General features: G+C 46.8%; 1 protein-coding gene across 1 annotated transcript; it reads left to right on the top strand.

Annotated features, from left to right (window-relative positions):
• Positions 1 to 15,159: 15,159 nt before the first annotated feature.
• Positions 15,160 to 17,995, top strand: INAFM2 (InaF motif containing 2). Its single transcript, XM_060175153.1, has one exon. It carries the CDS (start codon positions 15,662 to 15,664, stop codon positions 16,034 to 16,036), a length of 375 nt encoding a protein of 124 aa, XP_060031136.1. The 5' UTR covers positions 15,160 to 15,661; the 3' UTR covers positions 16,037 to 17,995.
• The last annotated feature ends 4,366 nt before the right edge of the window (positions 17,996 to 22,361 follow it).

Raw genomic sequence — 22,361 nt, 5'->3', positions numbered from 1 at the left:
AAGAAATTGTACCTATGGGAGTCGGGCGGTAGTGCATCTGGTAGTGCAGGTGGCACAAAGCGAAAGGATCGGAATCAGGATCCCAGTTTGAGCCTCCAGCTCCCACCTGCAGGGGAGTCACTTCACAATTGGTGAAGCAGGTCTGCAGGTGTCTATCTTTCTCTCCCCCTCTCTGTCTTCCCCTCCTTTCCCCATTTCTCTCTGTCCTATCCAATAACAATGACATTAATAATAACTACAACAATAAAGCAACAAGGGCAACAAAAGGAAATAAATAAATAAATAAATATTTTAAAAAGAAATTGTGCCTATGTGGGGGCCAGGCAGTGGCACACCTGGTTAAGCATACACATTGTAGTGTAATGATTGAAAAAAAATACTTAATGTATATTCAAGGGCTTGTGTTCAAACCCTAATCCCCCACCTATGGGAGAGAGGGAAGGTTCACAAATGGTGGAGTAGTGCTACAGGTGCCCCTCCTCTCTCTTGCTTCCTCTATATTTCTCTGCCTCTATCAGTAAAGAAAGAAAAATTGGGGGGGGGCTGGAACAGTGGGAGGGGGTTCATTGTGCAGACACCAAGCCCCAGGGACAACCCTGGTGGGGAAAAAAATTTTAATGAGGTACCTGCACTTGAGCTTGGTAGTACCACAGTCATTAGTTATACCAGACATTGGCAAGAAAAAAGTGTGTTCTGCTACTACATGTACTATTTAAGTGTTCTTACTAGCTCCAACTTAATATTTGGGTTTATGTGACTCAATGCCTAAGCCCACTTTCCTGGGATAAACTGAATTAGGGGTTCTCCTGGTAGTAGACCAGAAGAAGGCTATCCCCCCAAGTGGCCTGAACTCATGAAATCCTGAGCACGAGGACTCAGCTCACAGGCAAGTACTAACCTCCCAGATTCTTCTCACAGCCCAGCCCACAGAGTGCAAGAGGGAGGCCCAGGGGATGCCCATCAGCTCAGCTACACAGTCAGCTGTGACTCTAGCTGTAGCCTGAGATAGAGCAGGGGGACATGCAGGGAGCAGGTGCTGAGATTCAAATGACTCAGGATGGGGAAGAAGGACAAGCCAGCACTTCTCTCCAGAATCCCAGGAGGGAGGCCCTGTTTGCTCTTCCATGCTGAGCTCTCCTAAAATCAAAGAAGGAGCCACCAGGGACTGGAAAGTAGCAGATTACAGTCTTTGGAAGAAAACCCATCTTGTATCACAGTGAACCCAACCCCAAGAAACCCAGATTTATTATTATTATTATTTTGTCACTAGGATTATCACTGAGGTGTGGTGTCTGCATGACAACTTCACTATTCTCAGCAACTATTCTATTTTTTTTATTTTTAAAAATATTTATTTTATTTTCCCTTTTTATTGCCCTTGTTGTTTTATTATTGTTGTTGTAGTTATTTATGTCATCATTGTTAGATAGGACAGAGAGAAATGGAGAGAGTAAAGGAAGACAGAGAAGCGACCCCCTGCAGGTGGGGGGCTGGGGGCTCGAACTGGGATCCTTACTCTGGTCCTTGCGCTTTGAGCCACGTGCACTTAACCTGCTGCGCTACTGCCTGACTCCGCTATCCTTTCTTTTTTGCTTTAATAAAAGGTAGGAGACAGAGAAAGGGAGAGAAAAAAGGAGAGACACCTGTGGCATTGCTTTACTGCTCATGAAGCTTCTCCCCCCTGCTGCTGGGGACCAGAGGCTTGCACTACCATGTGCCATGCTACCAAATGACCCAAAACCTGGCCCTTGAAACACAGATCTTAGTCTCAACTAGAGCAAAGATTTGCTGTGTGGTCTTGGCAAGATGCCTGAGCTCTCTGATCTCTCTCTCTCTCTTTAACACTTCTTTCTTTCCTTTTTCCTTTTTTTTTATTTAAGAAAGGAAACATTAACAAAACCATAGGATAGGAGGGATACAACTCCACACAATTCCCACCACCTGATCTCCATATCCCAATCCCTTCCCCTGATAGCTTTCCCATTCTTTATCCCTCTAGGAGTATGGATCCAGCGTTGTTGTGGGTTGCAGAAGGTGGAAGGTCTGGCTTCTGTAATTGCTTCCCTGCTGAACACGGGCGTTGACTGGTCAATCCATACTCCCAGTCTGCCTCTCTCTTTCCCTAGTAGGGTGGGTCTCTGGGGAAGTGGGGCTCCAGGACACATTGATGGGGTCATCAGTCCAGAAGTCTGGTCAGCATCATGCTGGCATCCAGAACCTGGTGGCTGAAAAGAGAGTTAACATACAAAGCCAAACAAATTGTTGACCAATCATGGACCTAAGGCTGGAATAGTGCAGATGAAGTGTTAGGGGCTACTCACTGCAGACTCTTGTGTGCTTCTGCTTTCAGGTATATATTTTGCCCTGGTTTATGGATACTTATGAACATATGCTCTATCTCAGGGGACCTGGTCTATATCTAGGTTTGGGGACTTTATTGGGAAGTGGACCACCTGGAATGGAATTAGAGAATACTATGAAAGGAAAGGTCTCACCCGACTCATGAAGCTGAAGGGTTGTCATTCCACACCTGAAGTCTCTGGACACAGTCTGAAGTGAAGCATGCTGAGGTGGCACTCATTGCGTTGATTAGGTTGCGATAAGTGGATGCAATATTATTTGATATGAATTGAGAGAAGCATGCAGGAAAGTGGGCCCCACCCTAAGGTTCCAGGACTGGGGGAAATATAGGCTCTATTGTGGAAATGGGAGGTTCCTGCTGTCTTAGGGTTCAAGAAGACAATAGATAGTTATTGTTATCATCACATTATTTGGTAATTGGGTTAACTTTGAGAAGTCCCTTTGTTAGGGTTTGTTGTATAATACCCAGCATCTTGTATATAGCTGTGCCACCGGTTGCTTCTGTTCTACCTGTTCTAGACTTTTGAGAGAGTCAGCATATCAAAGACTCAGCTTATGTATTAAAAAGACTCAGTCTGTGTTTAAGTTCAAAACATACAATCAATTTTTCTCCTCTCATATTAATTAAATAGTGATATGACGACACTTTAATAGGAGTGTACATAAACACCATTCCCACCACCAAAGGACTGTGTCCAATCCCACCCACCCACCCCCGCCCCCTGCTGCCACCACCTGGGGAAGCCCAATGTCCACCCTCCCCCTTAACACAGGGTTTTTACTTTGGTGCCCTACTTTCAATTTAGTCAGATCCTGATTTTAGTTTCCCTTTCTGTTCTTCTTTCTCAACTTCTATTGATGAGTGGGATCATCCCATACTCATCTTTATCTTTCTGACTTAGCTCACTTAACATAATTCCTTCTAGCTCCATCCAAGATGGGTCAGATAAGGTGGGTTCTTTGTTCTGCATAGCTGAACAAAGCTGCATAGTATTCCATTGTGTATATATATCACAGCTTTCTCAGCCAGCCATCTGTTGTTGGGCACCTGGGTTGCTTCCAGGTTTTAGCTATTATGATTTGTACTGCTGTGAACATAGTAGTATACATATCTTTTTGATTGGGCATTATGGAATCCTTGGGGTATATCCCCAGGAGAGGAATTACCGGGTCATATGGAAGGTCCATGTCTAGCCTTGTGAGAGTTCTCCAGACTGCTCTCCAGAGAAGCTGGACCAATTTACATTCCCACCAGCAGTGCAGAAGTGTTCCTCTGTCCCCACAGCCTCTCCAGCATTTGTAACTGCTGTCCACTGTGGTCTGAGAAGATACTTGGGATGATTTCAATGCTCTTGAATTTGTTGATGCTGTCTTTGTAGCCTAACATGTGGTCTATCTTTGAGTATGTGCTGTGTGGATTTGAAAAGAATGTGTATTCCAGTATTTTGGGGTGAAGAACTCTGAAATGTCCAGGAGGTCTAGTCTGTCCATCTCTTCATTTAATTCTCTTGTTTCTTTGTTGATTCTCTGATTTGTTGATCTAAGTGTGAGAGTGGGGTGTTAAAGTCTCCCTCTATTATCGTATTACTATTGATGTATTTTTGAAGTTCTTTGAGTAGGTGCTTGATGTATTTAGATGGTCCCTCATTGGGTGCATAGATGTTAAAAATTGTTAAGTCTTCTTGGCTAATTGATCCTCTAATCATTATGTAATGGCCTTGCATATCTTTTATTACTTTATTTAATTTAAAATCTATTGTGTCAGAGATGAGAATGGCTGTTCCTGCCCCTTTTTTATGGTCCATTAGCCTGTATGATGGTTTTCTCTCCTTTCACTTTAAGTCTGAGTTTATTTTGTTGGGTCAAGTGGGATTCTTGCAAGCAGCATATGGTTGGGTTATGTTTTCTGATCCATCCTCCCACTCTGTGCCTTTTGATGGGTGAGTTTAAGCCATTGACATTTACTGATATGGATTTAATGTATTGTAGTGCCATTATTCAACAATTTTTTATTTGCTCTGATATATTGCAAGTATTATAGTGATGTTCTTGTTTATAAGAGGTCTTTTAGAACCTCTTTCAGGGCCGGCTTGGTGATGTTTGCCTCCTTTAACTGTTGTCTGTCTAAGAAGGTTTTGATCCCTCCATCTAGTTTGAATGAAAGTCTAGCAGGATATATTATCCTTGGTTGAAACCCTTTTTCATTCAGGGCTTGATAGATATCTTGCCATTCTCTTCTGGCTTTCATAATTTGACTGGAGAAGTCTGCTGATAGTCTTATGGGTTTTCCCCTGTATGTGACTTTTTGTTTTTCTCTTGCAGCCTTTAGGATCCTTTCTTTATCCTTACTTCTTTTCATTGTAACTATGATGTGTCTTGGTGTCTTCAGGTCTGGATTGATTCTGTTTGGGACTCTCTGTGCCTCTTGAATCTTAATGTCCTTTCTGTTGTTCAGGTCTGGGAAGTTTTCTTCTATCATTTCCTCTAGAATGTTTACTTCCCCTTCGTCTCTTTCTTCCTCTGGCAGGCCAATTATATGAATGTTACTCCTTTTGAGATCATCCCATATGTCTCTGTTGTTGTTTTCAGTGTCTCTCAATCTCTTTTTGAGCTCTCTTACCTCTTTTTTAGTTTTCTATAGCTCATCCTCTGTCTGGCTAATTCTGTTTTCTGCTTCTGTCAGTCTGCTTTCCCTTCCCTCAGCTTCTTTCTTCAGTTCAGCTATTTCAGCTTTCAGTTCTCTAATTACCTCGAGGTAGTTATTATTTTCCTTGAGGGTCTCATCTGTTGTTTCCCTAATACTGCTAGCCCTTTCCTCCAAAGTTGTTTTCATTTCTGTGATTAATAAGTTTATTATTGCTTGCATAATTTACTTATCTATGGTTACTTCTGGCTGATTTGTAGTTTCTTCTGTGCTCTTGTCTTCATTCATTATAGTATCAGCTTTATTTGCTCTTGGTTTAACCATTTTTTTATTAATGTGTTTTTTTATTTTTATGTTGTTGTTCCTCAGTTGTTGTGTTTTGAGTACAAGCCATGCTATACTAAATACCTTTACAACAAATGCAATCACCACCTTTGGAAATTACAATAGTAACTGAAGCAAGGATTGAAGCAGTTTAACCAATACCAGTTAGCCCAACAATGTCTCCAGTCTAAGAAAAATAGCAACCAAATCCAAATGAAAACAAAAGAGAAAGGAAAAAATGGATAGCAAGAATAGACAATTATGCAAATCTACTGTCCCCAGTAAATTCTAGCAAGAGGAGAAAGGGAAGTAGAGCAGAGACACACACAAAGAGAGTCCACTCTGAGTCATATTTCTTCCCCAAAATAATTCACAAATGAGTATCAGTGAATTCAGAAAGCAGAAGAAGGAGGAAGGAAGGAAGAAAGATGGGGTGGGGGTGGGGAGAGAGAGAAATGAAAAAAGAAAAGAAAAACAGTAAAAAAAAAGAGCAGTGAAAGGAGAGTTTATTTATTTATTTATTTATTTTAATTAGCTAGGAGAAGGGAGAAGGGGGAGAGTGAATAGAGGAGGTAGGAAGAGTAAAACAAGTTCCTCTCACAATGAACAAGACATCCGGTCGCCTAGCAATGGAAAATACACTAAGAGTTAATTTTGGTCAACCTGAGGGAGGGGGGCAAAGGGACACGCATATATATAATAGTAATAATAAAATAGAACAGAGTAAAAAGCTCTGTGTGCCTGCAGCTTGGATGGCTCCCAATTAGCTCAGGCACCCTGAGGGGAGACAACTGATTGTAAAAAAAAAAAAAAAATTTCAGGCAGTCTTTCCCAGGCAGGGTGAGGCTTTGCTTGGTCAGATATTTATCACTCCAATTGGGCCTAAGTCACGTATGCAGAAAAAAAGAAAGAGCCAAAGGATCAGAAAGGAACAGGATTGGAATGACACCCCTGGTGAGCCAGGAATCTTGGTAAAGATAAAAGGTCAGCAGAGAACCTGCTAGCAGTGGCTCCCTGCCCCTGGGGTCTGGTTATGGGCGGGAGGGGTGAGTTTCAGAAATAATAAAAAGATTTCCTTTCTTTTTTCTCTATTTTCTAACCCAAATTGAGCTATAGTCACCTCCTTGGTGTCATACTTATAATGCCTTGTTCCCTGTCCTGCTGAAGGCCAGGATTCTACCCTTTCCAGCAATTGTTGTCAGAACTCATGCCAGCAGCTGCTACGAAGTCATCATCTTGGCTCTGCCCCCTCCTTTTAACTTTTTATGTTAAATGCAGAGAGAAATTGAAAAGGAAGGGGTAGTTAGAGGTAAAGAGAGAGAAAGAGCCAGAGCATCACTCTGGCACATGCAATGCCAGAGATCAAACTCAAGACCTCATACTTTAGAATCTAACAATTTATCCATTGACCAACTTCCTGGGTCATGGTTGTGTTATTGTTATTGTTGTTGTTGTTATCATCATCATCATCATTTATTACATATGAGAAGGTTTCACATGAGGCAGAGAGGAAAGAGAGAGAGAGAAAGAGAGAGAAAGAGAGAAAGAGAGAGAGAGAGAGAGAAAGAGAGAGAGAGAAGTTAGAGTACTACTGGGTATCTGAGAAGCCAGTGACAGAAAATCAGTTGTTTCTGCCTTTATTCCTGTCCTGGTCCAGCTTTTAGTCTATCTGGACAAAGACACAACAAGTGACCCCTCAACTGTGTGAGCAGCAGGAAGTCAGTGGGAACAGAGAGCAGACTGGGAGACTTCATCAGGCTCACAAACAACCTAACCTACTTGGGCAGTAATCAGGCCTAGTGAGTAAAATGAGCAGGGTTCAGTGGAGAGCTCCCTGTTTGCCTCCAAGCCCCTGGTGGTACTGGGGCATGGAGGGTGCTCAGAACAGCGGAAGAACATGTGAGTGAAGCTGAGGGCTTTTGCTGACAGCCAGTTCTGTCTGAGTCAAACAGCATGCCTGCCAAAAACTCAATATCTAGACTCTTTGTCTGCTGGGCAGGAGTCAAGCACCAGGCCCAGTGATTCTCCATCCTGCTCACATACTAGACTATGGGGGATCTGGGGTGGTGGAAGGGAAAGAAAAGTGGTGCAGGATTTGCATGAATTTTTCTCTTCTCTTCTTTCCTTTCTTCTTTTTCTTTTTCAGCCTACAAAGAGAAAAAGATCAAGAGGAAATTTGTTAGCAAAGAATAATTCACCCTGGAGAAAGGAAAGGCAGGTCGGAAGTGGATCTGTGATGAGGTCAGGGCCTTCCAGGTTCTTACTTTAGCTCTACCCCCAGAAGTTTGGATTTCTTCCCTTTTTCTTTTATTTACTGCCACCATTACCAGCAGACTTTTTTAAAAGACAGATAAAGACAGAAGGGGGAGAGAGGAGACACCATAGCACTGCTCTACTGCTTTACAGGGTGAGTTGCTTCAGCCCCAAGTCTGGATATCTGAAGGACTTCATTCTTTTTTCTTTTTTTTTTCTTTTAACCAGCAGGGCCATCTGGAGTTTGATGTCTGCATAGCTCTATCATTCCCAGTGGCCATTTTATTTTCCTCTAGAGGATGAGAGACAGAAAGGGAAGGAAGAAGAGAGGAAGAAAGGGAGGGAGAGAGAGAGAGAGAGAAAGGAGAGAGACCTGTAGCACTGCTTTACCACTTGTGCAGTTTCCCCCTGTAGTTGGGAACCATGGGCTTGAACCCAGGTTCTTGTGCATGGTAATGTGTGTGCTCTATCTACCGGGTGTGCCACCACATTGTCCTTAAGAACTTCATTCTTGGGGGAAATTGGGTGGTAGCGGAGCGGGTTAAGTGCAGGTGGCGCAAATTGCAAGGACCAGCGTAGGGATCATGGTTCGAGCCCACAGCTCCCCACCTGCAGGGGAGTCACTTCACAAGCAGTGAAGCAGGTGTGCAGGTGTCTATCTTTCTCTCCCCCTCTCTGTCTTCCCCTCCCCTCTCCATTTCTCTCTGTCCTGTCCAACAAAGACAACATCAATAACAACAACAATAACTACAACAATAAAAAAAGAACTTCACTCTTGGTTCCAGTGTGTGGTGACAGTTCTGTACTCCAGGAAGATTTACCCCATTCTAATTTGTAAGTTGTCAGGCCACAGCTGATGTATTCAGAGGGTTCTGAGAGATTATGTGTGATGATATGTGATGCCCACAAGCTCCAGAGTTTTGATAGAGGGCAGCAGGGCAGGGGGCTGTGGCAGACAGGGGAAGGAACCATGTAGAACCACCTGTGATCAGCCTTCAGATGGCTGAGACTGGCTCTCTAGGGGCCCAAGGGTAAGAATTTTGGGTGACTCAGATAAGCCAATTACATCAGAATTATTCTGCAACTGGCTTGCAGGAAGAGTATTGGGCCAGAGCTCTGGTTCTCTCTCTCTCTCTCATCCTCCTCTCTCTCATTAATAAATACATCTTTTAAAAAAATATGAGGGAATCTGGCGGTAGCACAACAGGTTAACTGCAGGTGGCTCGAAGTGCAAGAACCAGAGTAAGGATCCCGGTTCGAGCCCCCGGCTCCCCACCTGCAGGGTAATTGCTTCACAAGTGGTCTGCAGGTGTCTATCTTTCTCTCCCCCTCTCTGTCTTCCCCTCCTCTCTCCATTTCTCTCTGTCCTACCTAACATCGACAACATCATCATCAACAACAATAACTACAATAATAAAACAACAAGGGCAACAAAAGGGAATAAATAAATATTTTTTAAAAGATTTATTTTTTGTCAGTGTGTGGCAAAGCTGAGAAGCCCTTTTTTCCCCCTTTTGTTGCCCCTTGGTTTTTTTTTTATTGTTGTTATTATGGATGTCGTCATTATTGGATATGATCTGCAGATCTCTTGAGGGTCCTGAGACCATTGGAGAGGCTACACATGGTCAAGATATTCGCTAGGCAATAATAAGATGTCATTTGCCTTTTTAACTGTGCTGACATTGCAATGGCACCAAACTGTTCTGGTAGTTCACTGTGAAAGAAGGGAAGAAGAAAGACTAAAAGAGGGGCCAGCTGATGGCACAGCAGGTTAAGCACACATATCAAGTGCAAGGACCAGGGTTTGAGCCCCTGTCACCCACCTGCAAGGGGTCTGCTTCAATCAATTTCTCTCTGTGCCATCTTTAAAAAAAATTAGGAAGAAAAAAATAGGATAAAAAGGCCACTGGGTGAGGTGGATTTGTAGTACCAGCACTGAGCCCCAGCGAGATAACCTTGGAGGCAAAAGGAAAAGAAAAAAATAACTAGAAAAGAGTCAATTTCACAAGAGAATGTGTTGATGAAGGAGCGAGGTGATGACTCCTCATAGTATCACATAAGGGTGAAGTCCTGGGTTCATTAACAACAATAACAAAAAAATCAATAATTAATTTTTTTATTTCTTTATTGGGGGATTAATGGTTTACAGTTGACAGTAAAATACTGTAGTATATACATGTGTAACATTTCTTAGTTTTTCACATAACAATTTAACCCCCTATAGGTCCTCCTCTACCATCATATGGACCTGAACCCTCCCCGTCCCACCCCAGAGTATTTTACTTTGGTGCAATACACCACAATAATTAATTAACTAGTTAATTATTTTTTAAAAAGAATGCACTTTGTGACTTGCTAAACTAATCACCTTCTCATGGAACACCATTCTTATCTGAAAAAAATAAACAATGGTTATTCACATTTGCTTGGCAAATGCTTTCTCAAATTTGAACCAAGTGAGCCAATGACTTTGCCGAAAAAGAGCCAATAGTGTTTGTTGCCAATGATAAAGTGTGAGCTTTCAAGTGAAAAATTAAAATTTTAGAAACCCTGTATGCATCATTGTGAGCGTGGCAAAATGCACAAAACTTAAAAGCTTTTTTCTGATTTAACAAATAGGATTTTCAAAATATTGCTTAATCTAATCTACAGCAAAAGACCTGAAAGACTTTTACATAGCCACCATATTATCTCCCTGGCTCTATATCAATTATTTAAAAATCAACATAAAGGCTGGGGAGATAGTGTCAATGGTAATGCAACAGGCTTCCAAGTCTGAGGCACCAGAGGTCCCAGATTCAATCCACAGCACCACCTTAAGACAGAGCTAGCAATGGTCTGGTAAAAATATTAATAATTAAATATCATTGTAACTCAGTGGACCAAGTAATAGACTGAATGTAATGAAATAAAAGGGCTCGCTGCTACAGTTTCATATTCCACATTACAACTACCATTTAAGAAAGTTGCATGCAGCCCAGGAGGTGGCATAGTGGGAAGAGTGTGGGACTTTCAAACATGAGGTGCCAAGTTGAATCCCAAGCACTGCATTTAATAGAGTGATGTTCTGATATTCTCTCTCTTTATCATAAAAAATTAAATTTTAAAAGCAAATATTACTTATTGAGTTTGGTCAAATGTCACAAATATATACTCCCAATTATTGAAAAAGCCTGTTAAATTGTTACTCTCTTTTCCAACTATATATCTGGGTAAAACTATTTTTTCATATAATTTAGTCAAAATAATGTATTTCTAACAGGAGAAGATATGGAAATCCAGTTTTCTTTTTATAAAGCCAAGATTTGCTAACATGTACGGGGAGGGGAGAGGAGGAAGAATCTATCTACTCTTCACTTTTTAAAAGAAAATATTGCTTTTTCCTTTAAAATATGCTATTTATGTTAACACACATGGAATAAACTTTTAAACTGATAACCAAATATTTGAATTTCCTGAAATGTTGAAAACTATTCTGAATGTCTGTCTTGTTTGGAACATGGCACATGACAGCAGACAGAAGTCTCGTTTACTTATTTATTTATTCCCCCAGAACACTGCTCAGCTGTAGCTGTTGGTGGTGCTGAGGGTGGAACCTGGGATGTGGAACCCTCCAGCATGAAAATCTGTTGCGTAACCACTATGCTATCACCCCAGCTCAACCACTTTTTTTTTTAATTGCCACCAGGGTTATCGCTAGGGCTTAGGGCAAACAAAAAGAATCCACTGCTCCCAGCAGCCATATCCCCCCACACACACCTTTTAAAATTTTTCTTTATATGATAAGACAGAGAAATTGGAGGGAAGGGGAGATAGAGAGGGAGACAGACAGAGAGACTCCTGCAGTACTTGCTTCACTGCACCTGAAGCTCCCCCCCACACACCCTACAGATGGGAACTGGGAGTCTGAAACCAGGTCCTTGTACATGCTAGCATGTATGCTTAATGAGGTGCATTACCAACCAGCCCCTACACACACACACACACACACACACACTTTTTTTTTCTTAGAAAAACTCTTTAGAGGGGTTGGGTGGTGGCACACTGGGTTAAGCGAACATAGTAAGAAACACAGATTTATTCAAGGATCCCAGTTCAAGCCCCCAGCTTCTCACCTGCAGGGGGGTCACTTCACAAGCGGTGAAGCAGGTCTGCAGATGTCTCTCTGTCTCTATTTCCCCCTCCACCTCTCAATTTATCTCTGTCCTATGCAATAATAAAATAAAATACATTTTAAAAAAAGGAAAACTCTTTAGAGGCATCAGTTTTCCAGAATACAAAGATGATCCCTGAAACCCAAAGTCTGAAGTTGGCTGGCACAGCCTGAGCAGTGCCATTTTTGCCCCTCAGCCTGGCCTGCCTCAGGATGTCTTGTCCTGCTGGCATTGGCAGAGTTTTCTTGTCTGGACACCCCACCTGATGAAAGGGAGAGGAGAAGAAGAGACAGAACTAGAGCATCACTCTGATACATGGGATCAAACTGGGGACCTCACTCAGGAGCATCCAACTCTTCATCCACCTCCAAAGTTACCCTCTAGGATTTTTAACCCCTTCTTCCACTTCTGCCATGGTAGTTCCTCTGTTTCCATCTCACTTGGTGGACCAGGGCTTTCTCCTGACTGTCAGGATCCTTGTCCAAAGATGAGAGAGTGGCCTGATGCTCATTAACTCCCATATTCTTCCTAATACTGAGTCCTGCCCGTGATGCAGGCTCTGCATCCTTCCCTGGCTCCCCCAGTTCACTCTGGCTTTTGGGGGGCTTACCTCCCTCTCTTTCCTCAAGAGTCCTTGCACATCTCCCACTAGGTCTTGCTGCCACATTTATTGGTGTTGCAGGCCAGTAGAAAGAGAAGGGTAATTTTCTTTGTCACCTGAGGGCAACTCCCACTCACCCAAGAGCATCCAACCCTCCTGGCAGCTAGAGGAATGAGTCAGCACTCTGTTCTGAAAGTGTGCTAGGTAGTACCTCACAGCACTAAACAGACTAAGTTCAGTCCTGCCAGTCTTTCTGACCTTGATTCAGAAAGACTGATTTCTGTCAGGTGGTGGGGACACATGTTATCATGCACGAGGATGGGTTTGAGCCTCGACTCCCTACCTGCAGCGGGGGGGGGGGGGGCACTTCACAAGTGGTAAAGCGGGTCTGCAGGTGTCTCTCTTTCTCTTTCCCTCTCTCTTTCCCTCTCTCAATTTCTATCTGTCCTATCAAATAAAAAAATAATACGAAGAAAGAAAACTCACATTTGAGTCTTTTCTAAGATTTAATTTGGTCATGACTGGTTATTTACCACTCTAGGTCAACTTTTCAGACAGAAAGACAGAGATAGAGAGACACAAGAGAAAGACACCATAGCACTGGAGCTTTCCTCGGTGTGGTGGGACCAGGCTGGAACCATGACCAAGCAAGAGCGTTATCCAAGAGAACTGTCTTGCCGGCCCCTAAGACTCAGATTTGAGTCCTATCTCATTATATGATTTGAAGCAAGCTGCATAACCTTTTGGAGGCAGGTTCTTCACCTCTAAAAGTGAAGAGAAGTAGAAAGACCTAATTGGTGGTTGTGAGGCAAAGAACACAAGTGCTTAGAACAGGCTCAGCACATAATGAGGTTCTGGACTGTTGCTGTTGTTATAATTGGCCAGAATTTTCCAAAGCTAGAAAAAGCTGCCCTAGGGAGGAGGTTGTTATCTACACCAACATAAGGGCACAGTTGGCTGACTCTCGGATGTGTCTCACGGGGATATTGTGGAGGAGCTTCTAAGGCCACTGGTGGCTTTTACAAAGACGACCTCTAGGGTCTTTCCCTCCCCTGACTTCTCTGAGGGGATTTCTCTGAACGCTCCAGCCCTCACTAGGGGAGAGGCATTTTGAATGACAATTTCACTTTCAGGCCACTAGGGGGCCCATTAATTGTCTGCAACAAGAATAGTTGACTAATGTTTTCTTAATGGCTAGGGCACCAGAGAGATCAGGCTCAATGATATCTGAAAGCATTCTGAGTTCCTGAGGTAAAAGACACTATGTAAATTCAGATAATAATAAATAGGTCTTATTGGTAACAGGTTAAAATAAAACTGGCACTATTTGGTTTAGAGAAGATTAGGAAGGAATTGGATTAAGGACTTCAAATAAAATAGTCTAGGATATACGAGAGCCTGGCAGGCTATTTCCCTATGCCACTAGGAACCAAATAAAAAGAGATTTGATTTGCAACAGAATAAGTGCATACAATAAGTAGGGTAGACGAAGGCTTGGAATTGGTCAATAGAATCTTTAAGAATAACTCGTGGTTCTCTAGTCGGTAGGATTAAATGATCAGTCCTGCCAGGGTGGCCTGAGGGCAGGAGAATGACAGAACAATCTGGGAACGTCCACAAGCTGCTCTGGGAGTTAAGTAGGCACAGAGAGACCGGCTTTCCCCCATCAGCCTACAGAAAGCAACATACACCCTGAACTTCCAATGTACTCCGGTTTTCTCAGAAAGCAGAAAGGCAAGCTTTTCCTGGAAATAGTAACCAGGGGCCATTGCTAGTCACCCAGTCACACTTGGGCCTCAAGGACAAGGAGTAAGGGCCCGGGTTAGAAGCCTGAGGTTCCAGCTGTTGCTGACCAGCTCGCTCAGCGCTGGGGCAGTGTTTGTGCATCAGCTCCTCAGAAGGTAGTGTTGAGTCAGGAAGCTAAAGATCACAAGGAGGAGGAGGGGAGATGCGGTGGACAGTGAGAACACCCCCCCCCCCCCCAGAGTCCGGGATCAGGTTCGCCTGTGCAGGGCCATGGAGAGAGAGGGTTCACCCATAAAGCCTCCAAAGACACCCACAGTCCTCGGCCCGCACACACCCATGCTGCCAGCTCCCCCACCCTCACATGTGCGCCCATCAAGATGCCCAGACTCCGCATCTCCCCCCTCCCGCACATGGAAGACAGGAAGGAGAATTCTAGGAGGAGGGAAGCAGGACGTCTGGGAAGCTTTCTAGAGAGGGGATGGGGAGAACGGGTGGAAGAAAGGAAGGAAGGAAGGAAGGAAGGAAGGAAGGAAGGAAGGAAGGAAGCCAGCAAGCAGACAGACCCAGGGTGCATCAGCTGCAACTGGGAAGGAGATGGGGGGACACAGCCTCCCTCCTACACCCTGAGTTCCGAAGGGAATGTGGGAGGGAACCTCTGAGAGCAGCACTCCCAGGAGCCCCTGTGCACCCCAAAGTCGGAGGAAAGGCCCAAACCTGGGACTAGGATGCGAGAGACTCCAGGGGGCCAGCTCGGCACGAGCTACCCCGGGGGGTCTCGCAGAGGAAGATCCCTGGCCCGCCAAAAACTCTACTCCCAGCCGGGTGGGGGGCGCGGCTCAGGCTCTCCGCTGCAGCCAGGCTCCAGGTACGAGGACACCCAGGGCCCCGACGAAGGCGTCGTTCCACAACTGAGGTAAACTGAGGCCTGGGGGGGGTCTGCCACACCTGTCAGTAGGGACTGCCAGGGCGAGGAGAGGCGGTGCCCAGCGGCGGAGCAGGCGGCCCCCTCCCAGTTCCGCGCCCCGCCCCACCCCGGCACTGCCTCGGCCTCTTAAAGAGACGCGGGACGCCCCCTTTGCCACGCCAGCGCGCGGGGGACGGGGGAAGGAGACGTCGCCATGGCCCTTTTAAGAGCCAACCTCGCTTCCCCCTGAGGCGCGGGCGTCCGCGAGGCTGCGCGCGACTTCCGGAGCCCGACGTCGCCTTTTTAAGAACAACCCCCCGCGGTGCCGGGCCCGCCCCCCGGCGCGCGGCAAGTCAGGGGCTGGCGGAGTAGCGCGGCCGCTGCAGTGGAGCAGCGGCCCGCGGCGGCAACGCAGCAGCTTATGGGGGCGCTGAGCCGGGTGACAGTGGCGGCAGTGGCGGCGGCAGCGAAGGCGGGCAAGCAGCTGGCGGGCCGGCGGCGGCGGCGGCGCTGGCGGCGGTGACAGGCGCGGGCGGCGGCGACGCGGTGGAGGAGCGGAGCGCGGAGCGGCGGGGAGTCGGGGCGCCGGGCCGCCCCCAGAGCATCGTCCGCGGGCCGCCAGGCCCCCCGCAGCCGGGGCGGTGGAGCGCCGGGGTAGAGGCCGGGCCCCCCCCATGACGGAGCGCGCCGCGGGCCCGGCCGAGCGCGGCAAGCCGGCCACCTACACCGGGGACAAGAAGGCGAAGATGGCGGCCAAGACCAACAAGAAGTGGGTCCGGCTCGCCACCGTGTTCGCCTACGTGCTCTCCGTGTCGCTGGCCGCCATCGTGCTGGCCGTCTACTACAGCCTCATCTGGCAGCCGGTGGGCGCCGGGACCTCGGGGAGCTCCGCGGGCCCGCCCCCGGGGACCAACGGCTCGGGCCCGGCCGGGACGTCGGGGGCGGCGGAACCCAACGCCACGGGGCCGTCCCGCCGCGCCGAGCCCCCCGCCGCCGGGCCGCGGGCAGCGCCGCTCGAGCGGGCGCCGGGACGGGGCGGCGGGCGCTGAGCTCCGGGAGCGGCGCCGGGCTGCTGCACTACGGGCCGAGCACCGCGGCCGCGCCGGCCAGCGCCTCCGCAACCGGACCTCCAGCCTCGGCGCCACTGCGTGGGGAGGGGCCCCGGCTGCGATCCTGCGCCGACCGCCCGCCCGCGTGTGTCCCACTGGAGTGCAGGGAGACTCTGGCTCCCCCAGACTCAGGGGAGGGAGGGGGCGCAGGGAGCCTTCCTTCGCTAAGCTGAAGCTCTCGCCAGCCAGGAGGAGGGCACCCAGAGTAGTGGAGCTCAGGTACGGAGACCTAGTTGCAGTGGCCACGGAGGCTTGGCATTTCCAGATCCCTGTAGAGCTGTCGCCATATGCACTCGCAGCTATACCGACGCGAACCGTGTGTATCCGTCCTCCCACACTCTGGGGAGTTGCTGGCTGAGGGGTCGAGCGAGGGCTATCTGCTGACCCCCCCACCATGGCAGCTAGCCAGAAGGGCACAATTATTGTTGCTTTTATTTTCTTTTAAATCAGCCCCCACTCACTCTCCTGTTTGACAAAGATAGTATAATCATCCCGGGACCTGTTAAAGGACTCTAACATGGATGTAACATGGCTTAGGAAAAGAGGCTGCCTCTTCTCCCCACTCCAGCCACCCCGAACCCCCCTCCCGCCCCCCACCAGTCTCCCACCAGTCTTCCTGTTGCAGCCTTCAGTGTCTGGGCGGAGGCCAGGGAAGGGGGGTGGGTAGGCCTCTGCTGCTGTGTTCTGTCCTTGGCCCCTTCACAGCCCTCTGGAGGAAGAGCAAGCTTCTGGAGTCCAGAGTGGCTCACAAGTGTTTTATCTATATTTTCCCCCTGCTCCTCAAGATCATGTCTTGATCCTGTTACTACCTGTCCTCCCCTTTTCCCTGAACCTTAGTGACAGCTCACCCTACACAGAGAACAATCTTTTAGGAGAGCAGAGCTTTGAGTCCCCAGGTTGGGAGACATCTCAGGAGAGGACAGGATTGAAAGATGGACTCCAAACTGAGAGTTGTCCCGGGAAGGCTGATTCCAGTCTCCTTTACCACCCCTGGTAAACCCTTCTTATATGCAGCCTGTAGGCATGAAAGGAGCACTGTGGAGGGGAAATGCCATACACACAGCACGAGGACAGCATGTTTTCAGTTTGGATTCTTTTTCTTCCTGCCACTTGTTTTCAGGCAGTGTGGGTAGTGACAAGCTATCAACCCCCTTAGTGTTTCCTTTTTGGGGATATGAGGCACTTCAAAAGAAAAAAGATAAAAACTTAGCCACCTGAGTCCTGAAACAGTTTGTCTCCAGTTTTCTGGCCTGTGCTCAAGTTAGCTGTGATCTAAGTTCACAGGACAACAGCCTGTGTCATGCCATTCCCTGTTGGGGACCAGATAACAGCAGCTGAGCTATCACTGGCTCAGGCCAGGCTGGTCACACCCCCAGAGTGTCTTGGCTAGAGATTTCCTGAGTAATTAAGAAAAGCCTAAGAGGCCTTTTTACATTTTGGGTGGGAGTGGTAGGGGGAGAAGTATATAATGCCACTTTATAACTTTAACTATAACCTGTGATTTATATTTATTGTGTGGATTTTTAGTCCTATATTTTAATAATTTGTAAACTGATCTCTTATTCCAAGAATGCTTTGAACTCGCAAGAGGACATCAAGGAGTCCGGTCCTCTGTCCACTCCTGACTCCTGAATTCTGAACTGTAAAACACACTTGGGACCAGATCACAGAATCAAGAGAGACCCCCCTCCCTGGGCCAGCCACTGGCCTGCTGACTCTGAAGCCTTCACTGGAATTGGGACATTGACTCCAGCACGCGCCTCATACCCAGCCAGAGACATTATTTATAATTCAGCCATTTAAGATATTACATGTTCTAAAAAAAAAAAAAAAAAAAGCCCTGTATATTTTTTACAAGTTTTATTTTTCAGGTGAACAAAATACATTCTAAGAACTCTATGTAAGCCTGTGTAAGTCAGACCTTTCTCATTCTGTACTTATTGGGGAGAAAGTAGAGATAGAAGAGGTGGAGTAGTGCTGTGAGGAGGAGAAAGCTTGCGCCTGGTGGTTTGATGGGAACAGGTTGTGGAGAAAGTGACAAACTTCTCAGTGGGGAAGCAGAACAACTAGAGAGGTAATGCCAACCCATTTTGCTAATCTTAAGGAAATTGGAAAAAGGGCTAAGCAGACCTCTCACTGGTCTGAGCACCTCCAATCATGCGTATTAAGAATGAGTAGAAACATTGAGCTGGCAAAGCAGAGCTGAGGACCAGTCACTTGATGGCATCACTGTTCTCACCCCAAACCATCAGGCCCTAGATAGCTCAAGAAGTGCCAAGGCTCAGAAAGGCACAGTCACTCATAGCTGGGTCTACAGCAGAAGCTGAGAGAGGTGGAGACTGTTTCCAAGGTGAGGCCCTTTCTTCCCCTCCAACCAACAAGAAAAGCATGTGGGTGAGAAGCACAAATGGAAGGAATTAGTTCTACTGCAAAACACAGACAAATGGGAACTTGTGCTCATTATAAAACAATGATGCCCAGCCCCAGTGAGAAACCAGTGTTGGCGGTGCCCCCTGAGGCCTGCCCTTCTCTCCTGCCCCTGGGGGCCAGCCGCCTTGCTTTATATCATCTTGTAGTCAGCAGGGCAGCAGGGGAAAGTCTGCCCCCTTTTCTTTCCCTCTCCAGCTCACACAATGGCCTTGAAGGCTGTACAGGAGGGGTGTGAGCTCAATTGATTCAGAGATTCTTGGGAGTCAGCCCCTCCCTCCTGCAGCTGACATGTGGCCTGTCTGGCTGCATAAGCTTCTCAAGTTGGGCACACAGCTGTGTGGGGTGGGAACCTGGCGATCAGCAAGCAGGACACTGTCTCCAACAGAGGAGCCTGTGGTGGGGAACAGTGGTCAAAACAGCTTTCTCTTCTTTGTTTAATACTGATTTGTTTAGTAATAAGAGAGAACCAAAACACCACTTGTGGCACCTGCAATGCCAGGGATCAAACTCTGGACCTTGTGTTTTTAATTCCAGTGCTCTAGCCACCACACCACCTCCAGGACCATCAGAATATCTTTATCTTTATGGGCTATAAATTAGCCACAATATTGTCCATCTGGTTTTGAGCCAGGAAGGAAGAACTGCAAAGGAGGGCTACTTTTCTTCAATGGCTTTGTGCCTGGACTCCCAGGAGCATTTCTAGACATTTGCTCCTATATCATATGGGGCCAAAAAATAGCTCACCTAGTAAGTCATGTGTCTTGCCATACAGAAAGTCCCAGGATGGAGCCTAGGTACCAACCACATGGGCACATCATGGCATGAAGGGAAGCTCCATGGAGCAGCACAATAGAGCCTTTTCCCTGTAATCTTTCCTTCTTTGTTTCTCTCAGTCAGAATAAAAAGAATTACAGGGCCCCAGAGTGATGGAATCCCACATGTGAAGCCCAAGCACTGAAAAAAAATTATCAGGTGTGTTTATTCCAATAGTATGAATTTGAATCCTCTCCTGAAATTGAGGTTGTGAAGCTTCAGAGGGTGAGGGTCAGGGAGTCTGGCATGTTATTCTAACATTTGGCACAGGTGTCGTTTCTTACCCCATTAATGCTGAGAAGCAGATGAGTGTGTGTCTGATGGTTTTGAGCATAAGAAACAGTTTTGCAGATTACAGTGTTGTGTGAGATGGGAAGCATTTCTGTCTACCTTGATTTTCAGCTGTCACAGGAATTCCAGTGTCCTTTGTTGGAGTGTCTCTATGTTGTTGTGAGTGGCTGGGCAGGGAGGGGATCTCCCCTTGTCCCTACAGGTTCCTTGAAGGGGAACCTTGAGATCAGGGGCCCAGATCTTTAGGACTCTGAGGGTATGTAAAAGAGGTCACAGCTGTCCCCACACCCACACACACACATGCTGAGATAGAGGTATTTCTATAGTTGCCTTGCAAAAATAAAAAGGAGGGAGCAACCATAGAGCCTGGGCTTAGCATACAAAGCTATTTGGGTCTGTTGAGCACTAGCTGATCATCCTATTGATCCTCCTGTCATTGTGGTGTCACTGTCACAGCCCATTTGCTGTCTGCACACCCATGCCATAGTCTGGATTAGGGAGTTGTGCCAGCAGTGCTGGCCACCTTCTTCATTCCCAAGTTGAGGGCCTGGGCTCGCCCTGCCTGCCCTTTCCAGATGCCAGAAGCCTGCAGCTGTAGTCCACACAGCACTTTATAGGACCAGTGTAGACAGTGCAACCCTTTTATTGTCTCTTCTGTCCCAACACTTAGACTGATGTTGAGCCAGAAAGACACCTGCTTTATCGATGGGATTTTGTTTTATTGTTTGTTCTGTCTGTCTTTCACTCTCACATAGCCTATGGGTGTCTACAGCCAGAAACCCCATGTTAAGTTCTTGTCCCCTCCAGTAGCTGATTCAATCAAGCTAAACCTCCCACCCCAGGAAAGTGCTGGCTTTGCCCCATGCATACATGACCCAGATTCCTTTTAGCCCAGTGTGGTAGGGGGAAGCTTCAGTGCTGTGGTATCTGTCATTCTCTGTCTCTGTTTCTGTCTGAAAAGCAATGAAACCTAGGTGATGGTAAAAAAAAAAAAAGTTTCCCACACATCAAGAATGCATGTAAGGCTCTGCGTCTTATGTGATGTGCAGATGTAAGCATGACTTCTTGTAGAGTACACAACACACAAGATGCTTAGTGGAAAGGTACATCAGGAGCCAGACCAGTATCCTGTGCCCTGTTGATGCAATTAGTTCATTTTCTTTTTGCCAGCATGGGTATTATTGGAACCCAGTACAGCTCCACCATTCCTGATGGCCATTTTTTCCTTTCTTCTAGATAGGTGATGAGAGATAAGAATAAATAGAAAGAGCAATACACCATTCATCACTAGTGAAGTTACCCTTATGGTGGACTGGGGCTCAAGCCTCATGCATGGTACCATGGAAGCAAGTGTGCTTGTACTGACCAAGCCACCTGCTGGCCCCTCTCATCCATTGTTTCAACACCTGTTAAACTGTCACTCAGGCCAGAAATTTACCACCTGGTTCTTGCCCTCACTGTGGCATGAATTTACAGTCATGTCTTCTAGACTCTTCCCTGGTGACAGGGTTTTTCTACCTTAACTTCTGGAATCTGTTTTTGCCATAGCTTAGCAGTTAAGTTAGCAGTAAGACTCTTACTTTCCTTGGAAATAATTCTTTTCTTTTTCTTTTTTCTTTTCTTTTTTGCCTCCAGGATTATCGCTGAGACTTGGTGCCTGCACTATGAATCCACTGCTCCTAGAGGCCATTTTTTCCCTTTTGTTGCCCTTGTTGTTGTTATTATTATTGCTGTTGTTGTTGTTGGATAGGACATAAATCAAGAGAGATGGGGAGGGTAGAGAGGGGGAGAGAAAAACACCTGCAGACCTGCTTTACTGCTTGAGAAGTGACCCCCCTGCAGGTGGGGAGCCAGAGGATCGAACTGGGATCCTTACACTGGTCCTGCACTTGGTGCTATGTGTGCTTAACCTGCTGTGCTACCACCCAGCCTGCTGCCTTGGGAATTTTTTTTTTGCTTTTTTTAAAAATATTTATTCCCTTTTATTGTTTTATTGTTGTAGTTATGATTGATGTCACTGTTGTTGGATAGGACAGAGAGAAATGGAGAGAGGAGGGGAAGACAGAGGGGGAGAGAAAAATAGACACCTGCAGGCCTGCTTCACCGCTTGTGAAGCGACTCCCCCTGCAGGTGGGGAGCTGGGGGTTCAAACCAGCATCCTTATGCCAGTCCTTGCACTTTGCGCCACCTGCACTTAACCACTGTGCTACCGCCCGACTTCGCCCAAGAATATCTTCTGTAAGTCTTTGATTCAAGAATGGTTCAGTACTTTCGGTGTGCTAAGCCAGGCTCAAAAGTTCCCAAACCAACTTAGGTGGGGGAGAGAAAGTTGTTTTGACCATAAGGATGTCCCTTTGCTGACTCCAGGCTGAAAACAGTAAACAGAGGGCTCCCTCACCTTGTGTCCTGGAAGCCAGCTGCCCTTCAGCTGCCCACCAGTGGGCTGGGTGGCACTGAGTCATAGCTGCATAGCATGGCACCAAGGTGACCAGGGCAGGAGGTGTACTCAACAGAAGATAGTCAGGTCCATTTAGCAGTGCCACTGGAGGGGCCAGATGCTGGTGCACCTGGTTGAACACAAATGCTATAATGCTCAGAGATTGAGGTTCAAGCCCCTGCTCCCCACCTGTGTGTGTGTGTGGGGGGGGTTCATGAGTGGTGAAGCAGTGCTGCAGTTATCTCCATCTTCCCCTCCCTTATCTCACAATTTCTCTGTCTCTGTTCAAAATAA

Source organism: Erinaceus europaeus, chromosome 16, assembly GCF_950295315.1.
Source record: "Erinaceus europaeus chromosome 16, mEriEur2.1, whole genome shotgun sequence".
Classification (NCBI taxonomy): Eukaryota; Metazoa; Chordata; class Mammalia; order Eulipotyphla; family Erinaceidae; genus Erinaceus; species Erinaceus europaeus.
This window is presented reverse-complemented; position numbering and strand designations above follow the sequence as displayed.

What these genes read in the sequence shown, in the direction of transcription:
- INAFM2 (XM_060175153.1), top strand. Translation starts at nt 15,662, where the DNA reads ATGACGGAGCGCGCCGCGGGCCCGGCCGAGCGCGGCAAGCCGGCCACC.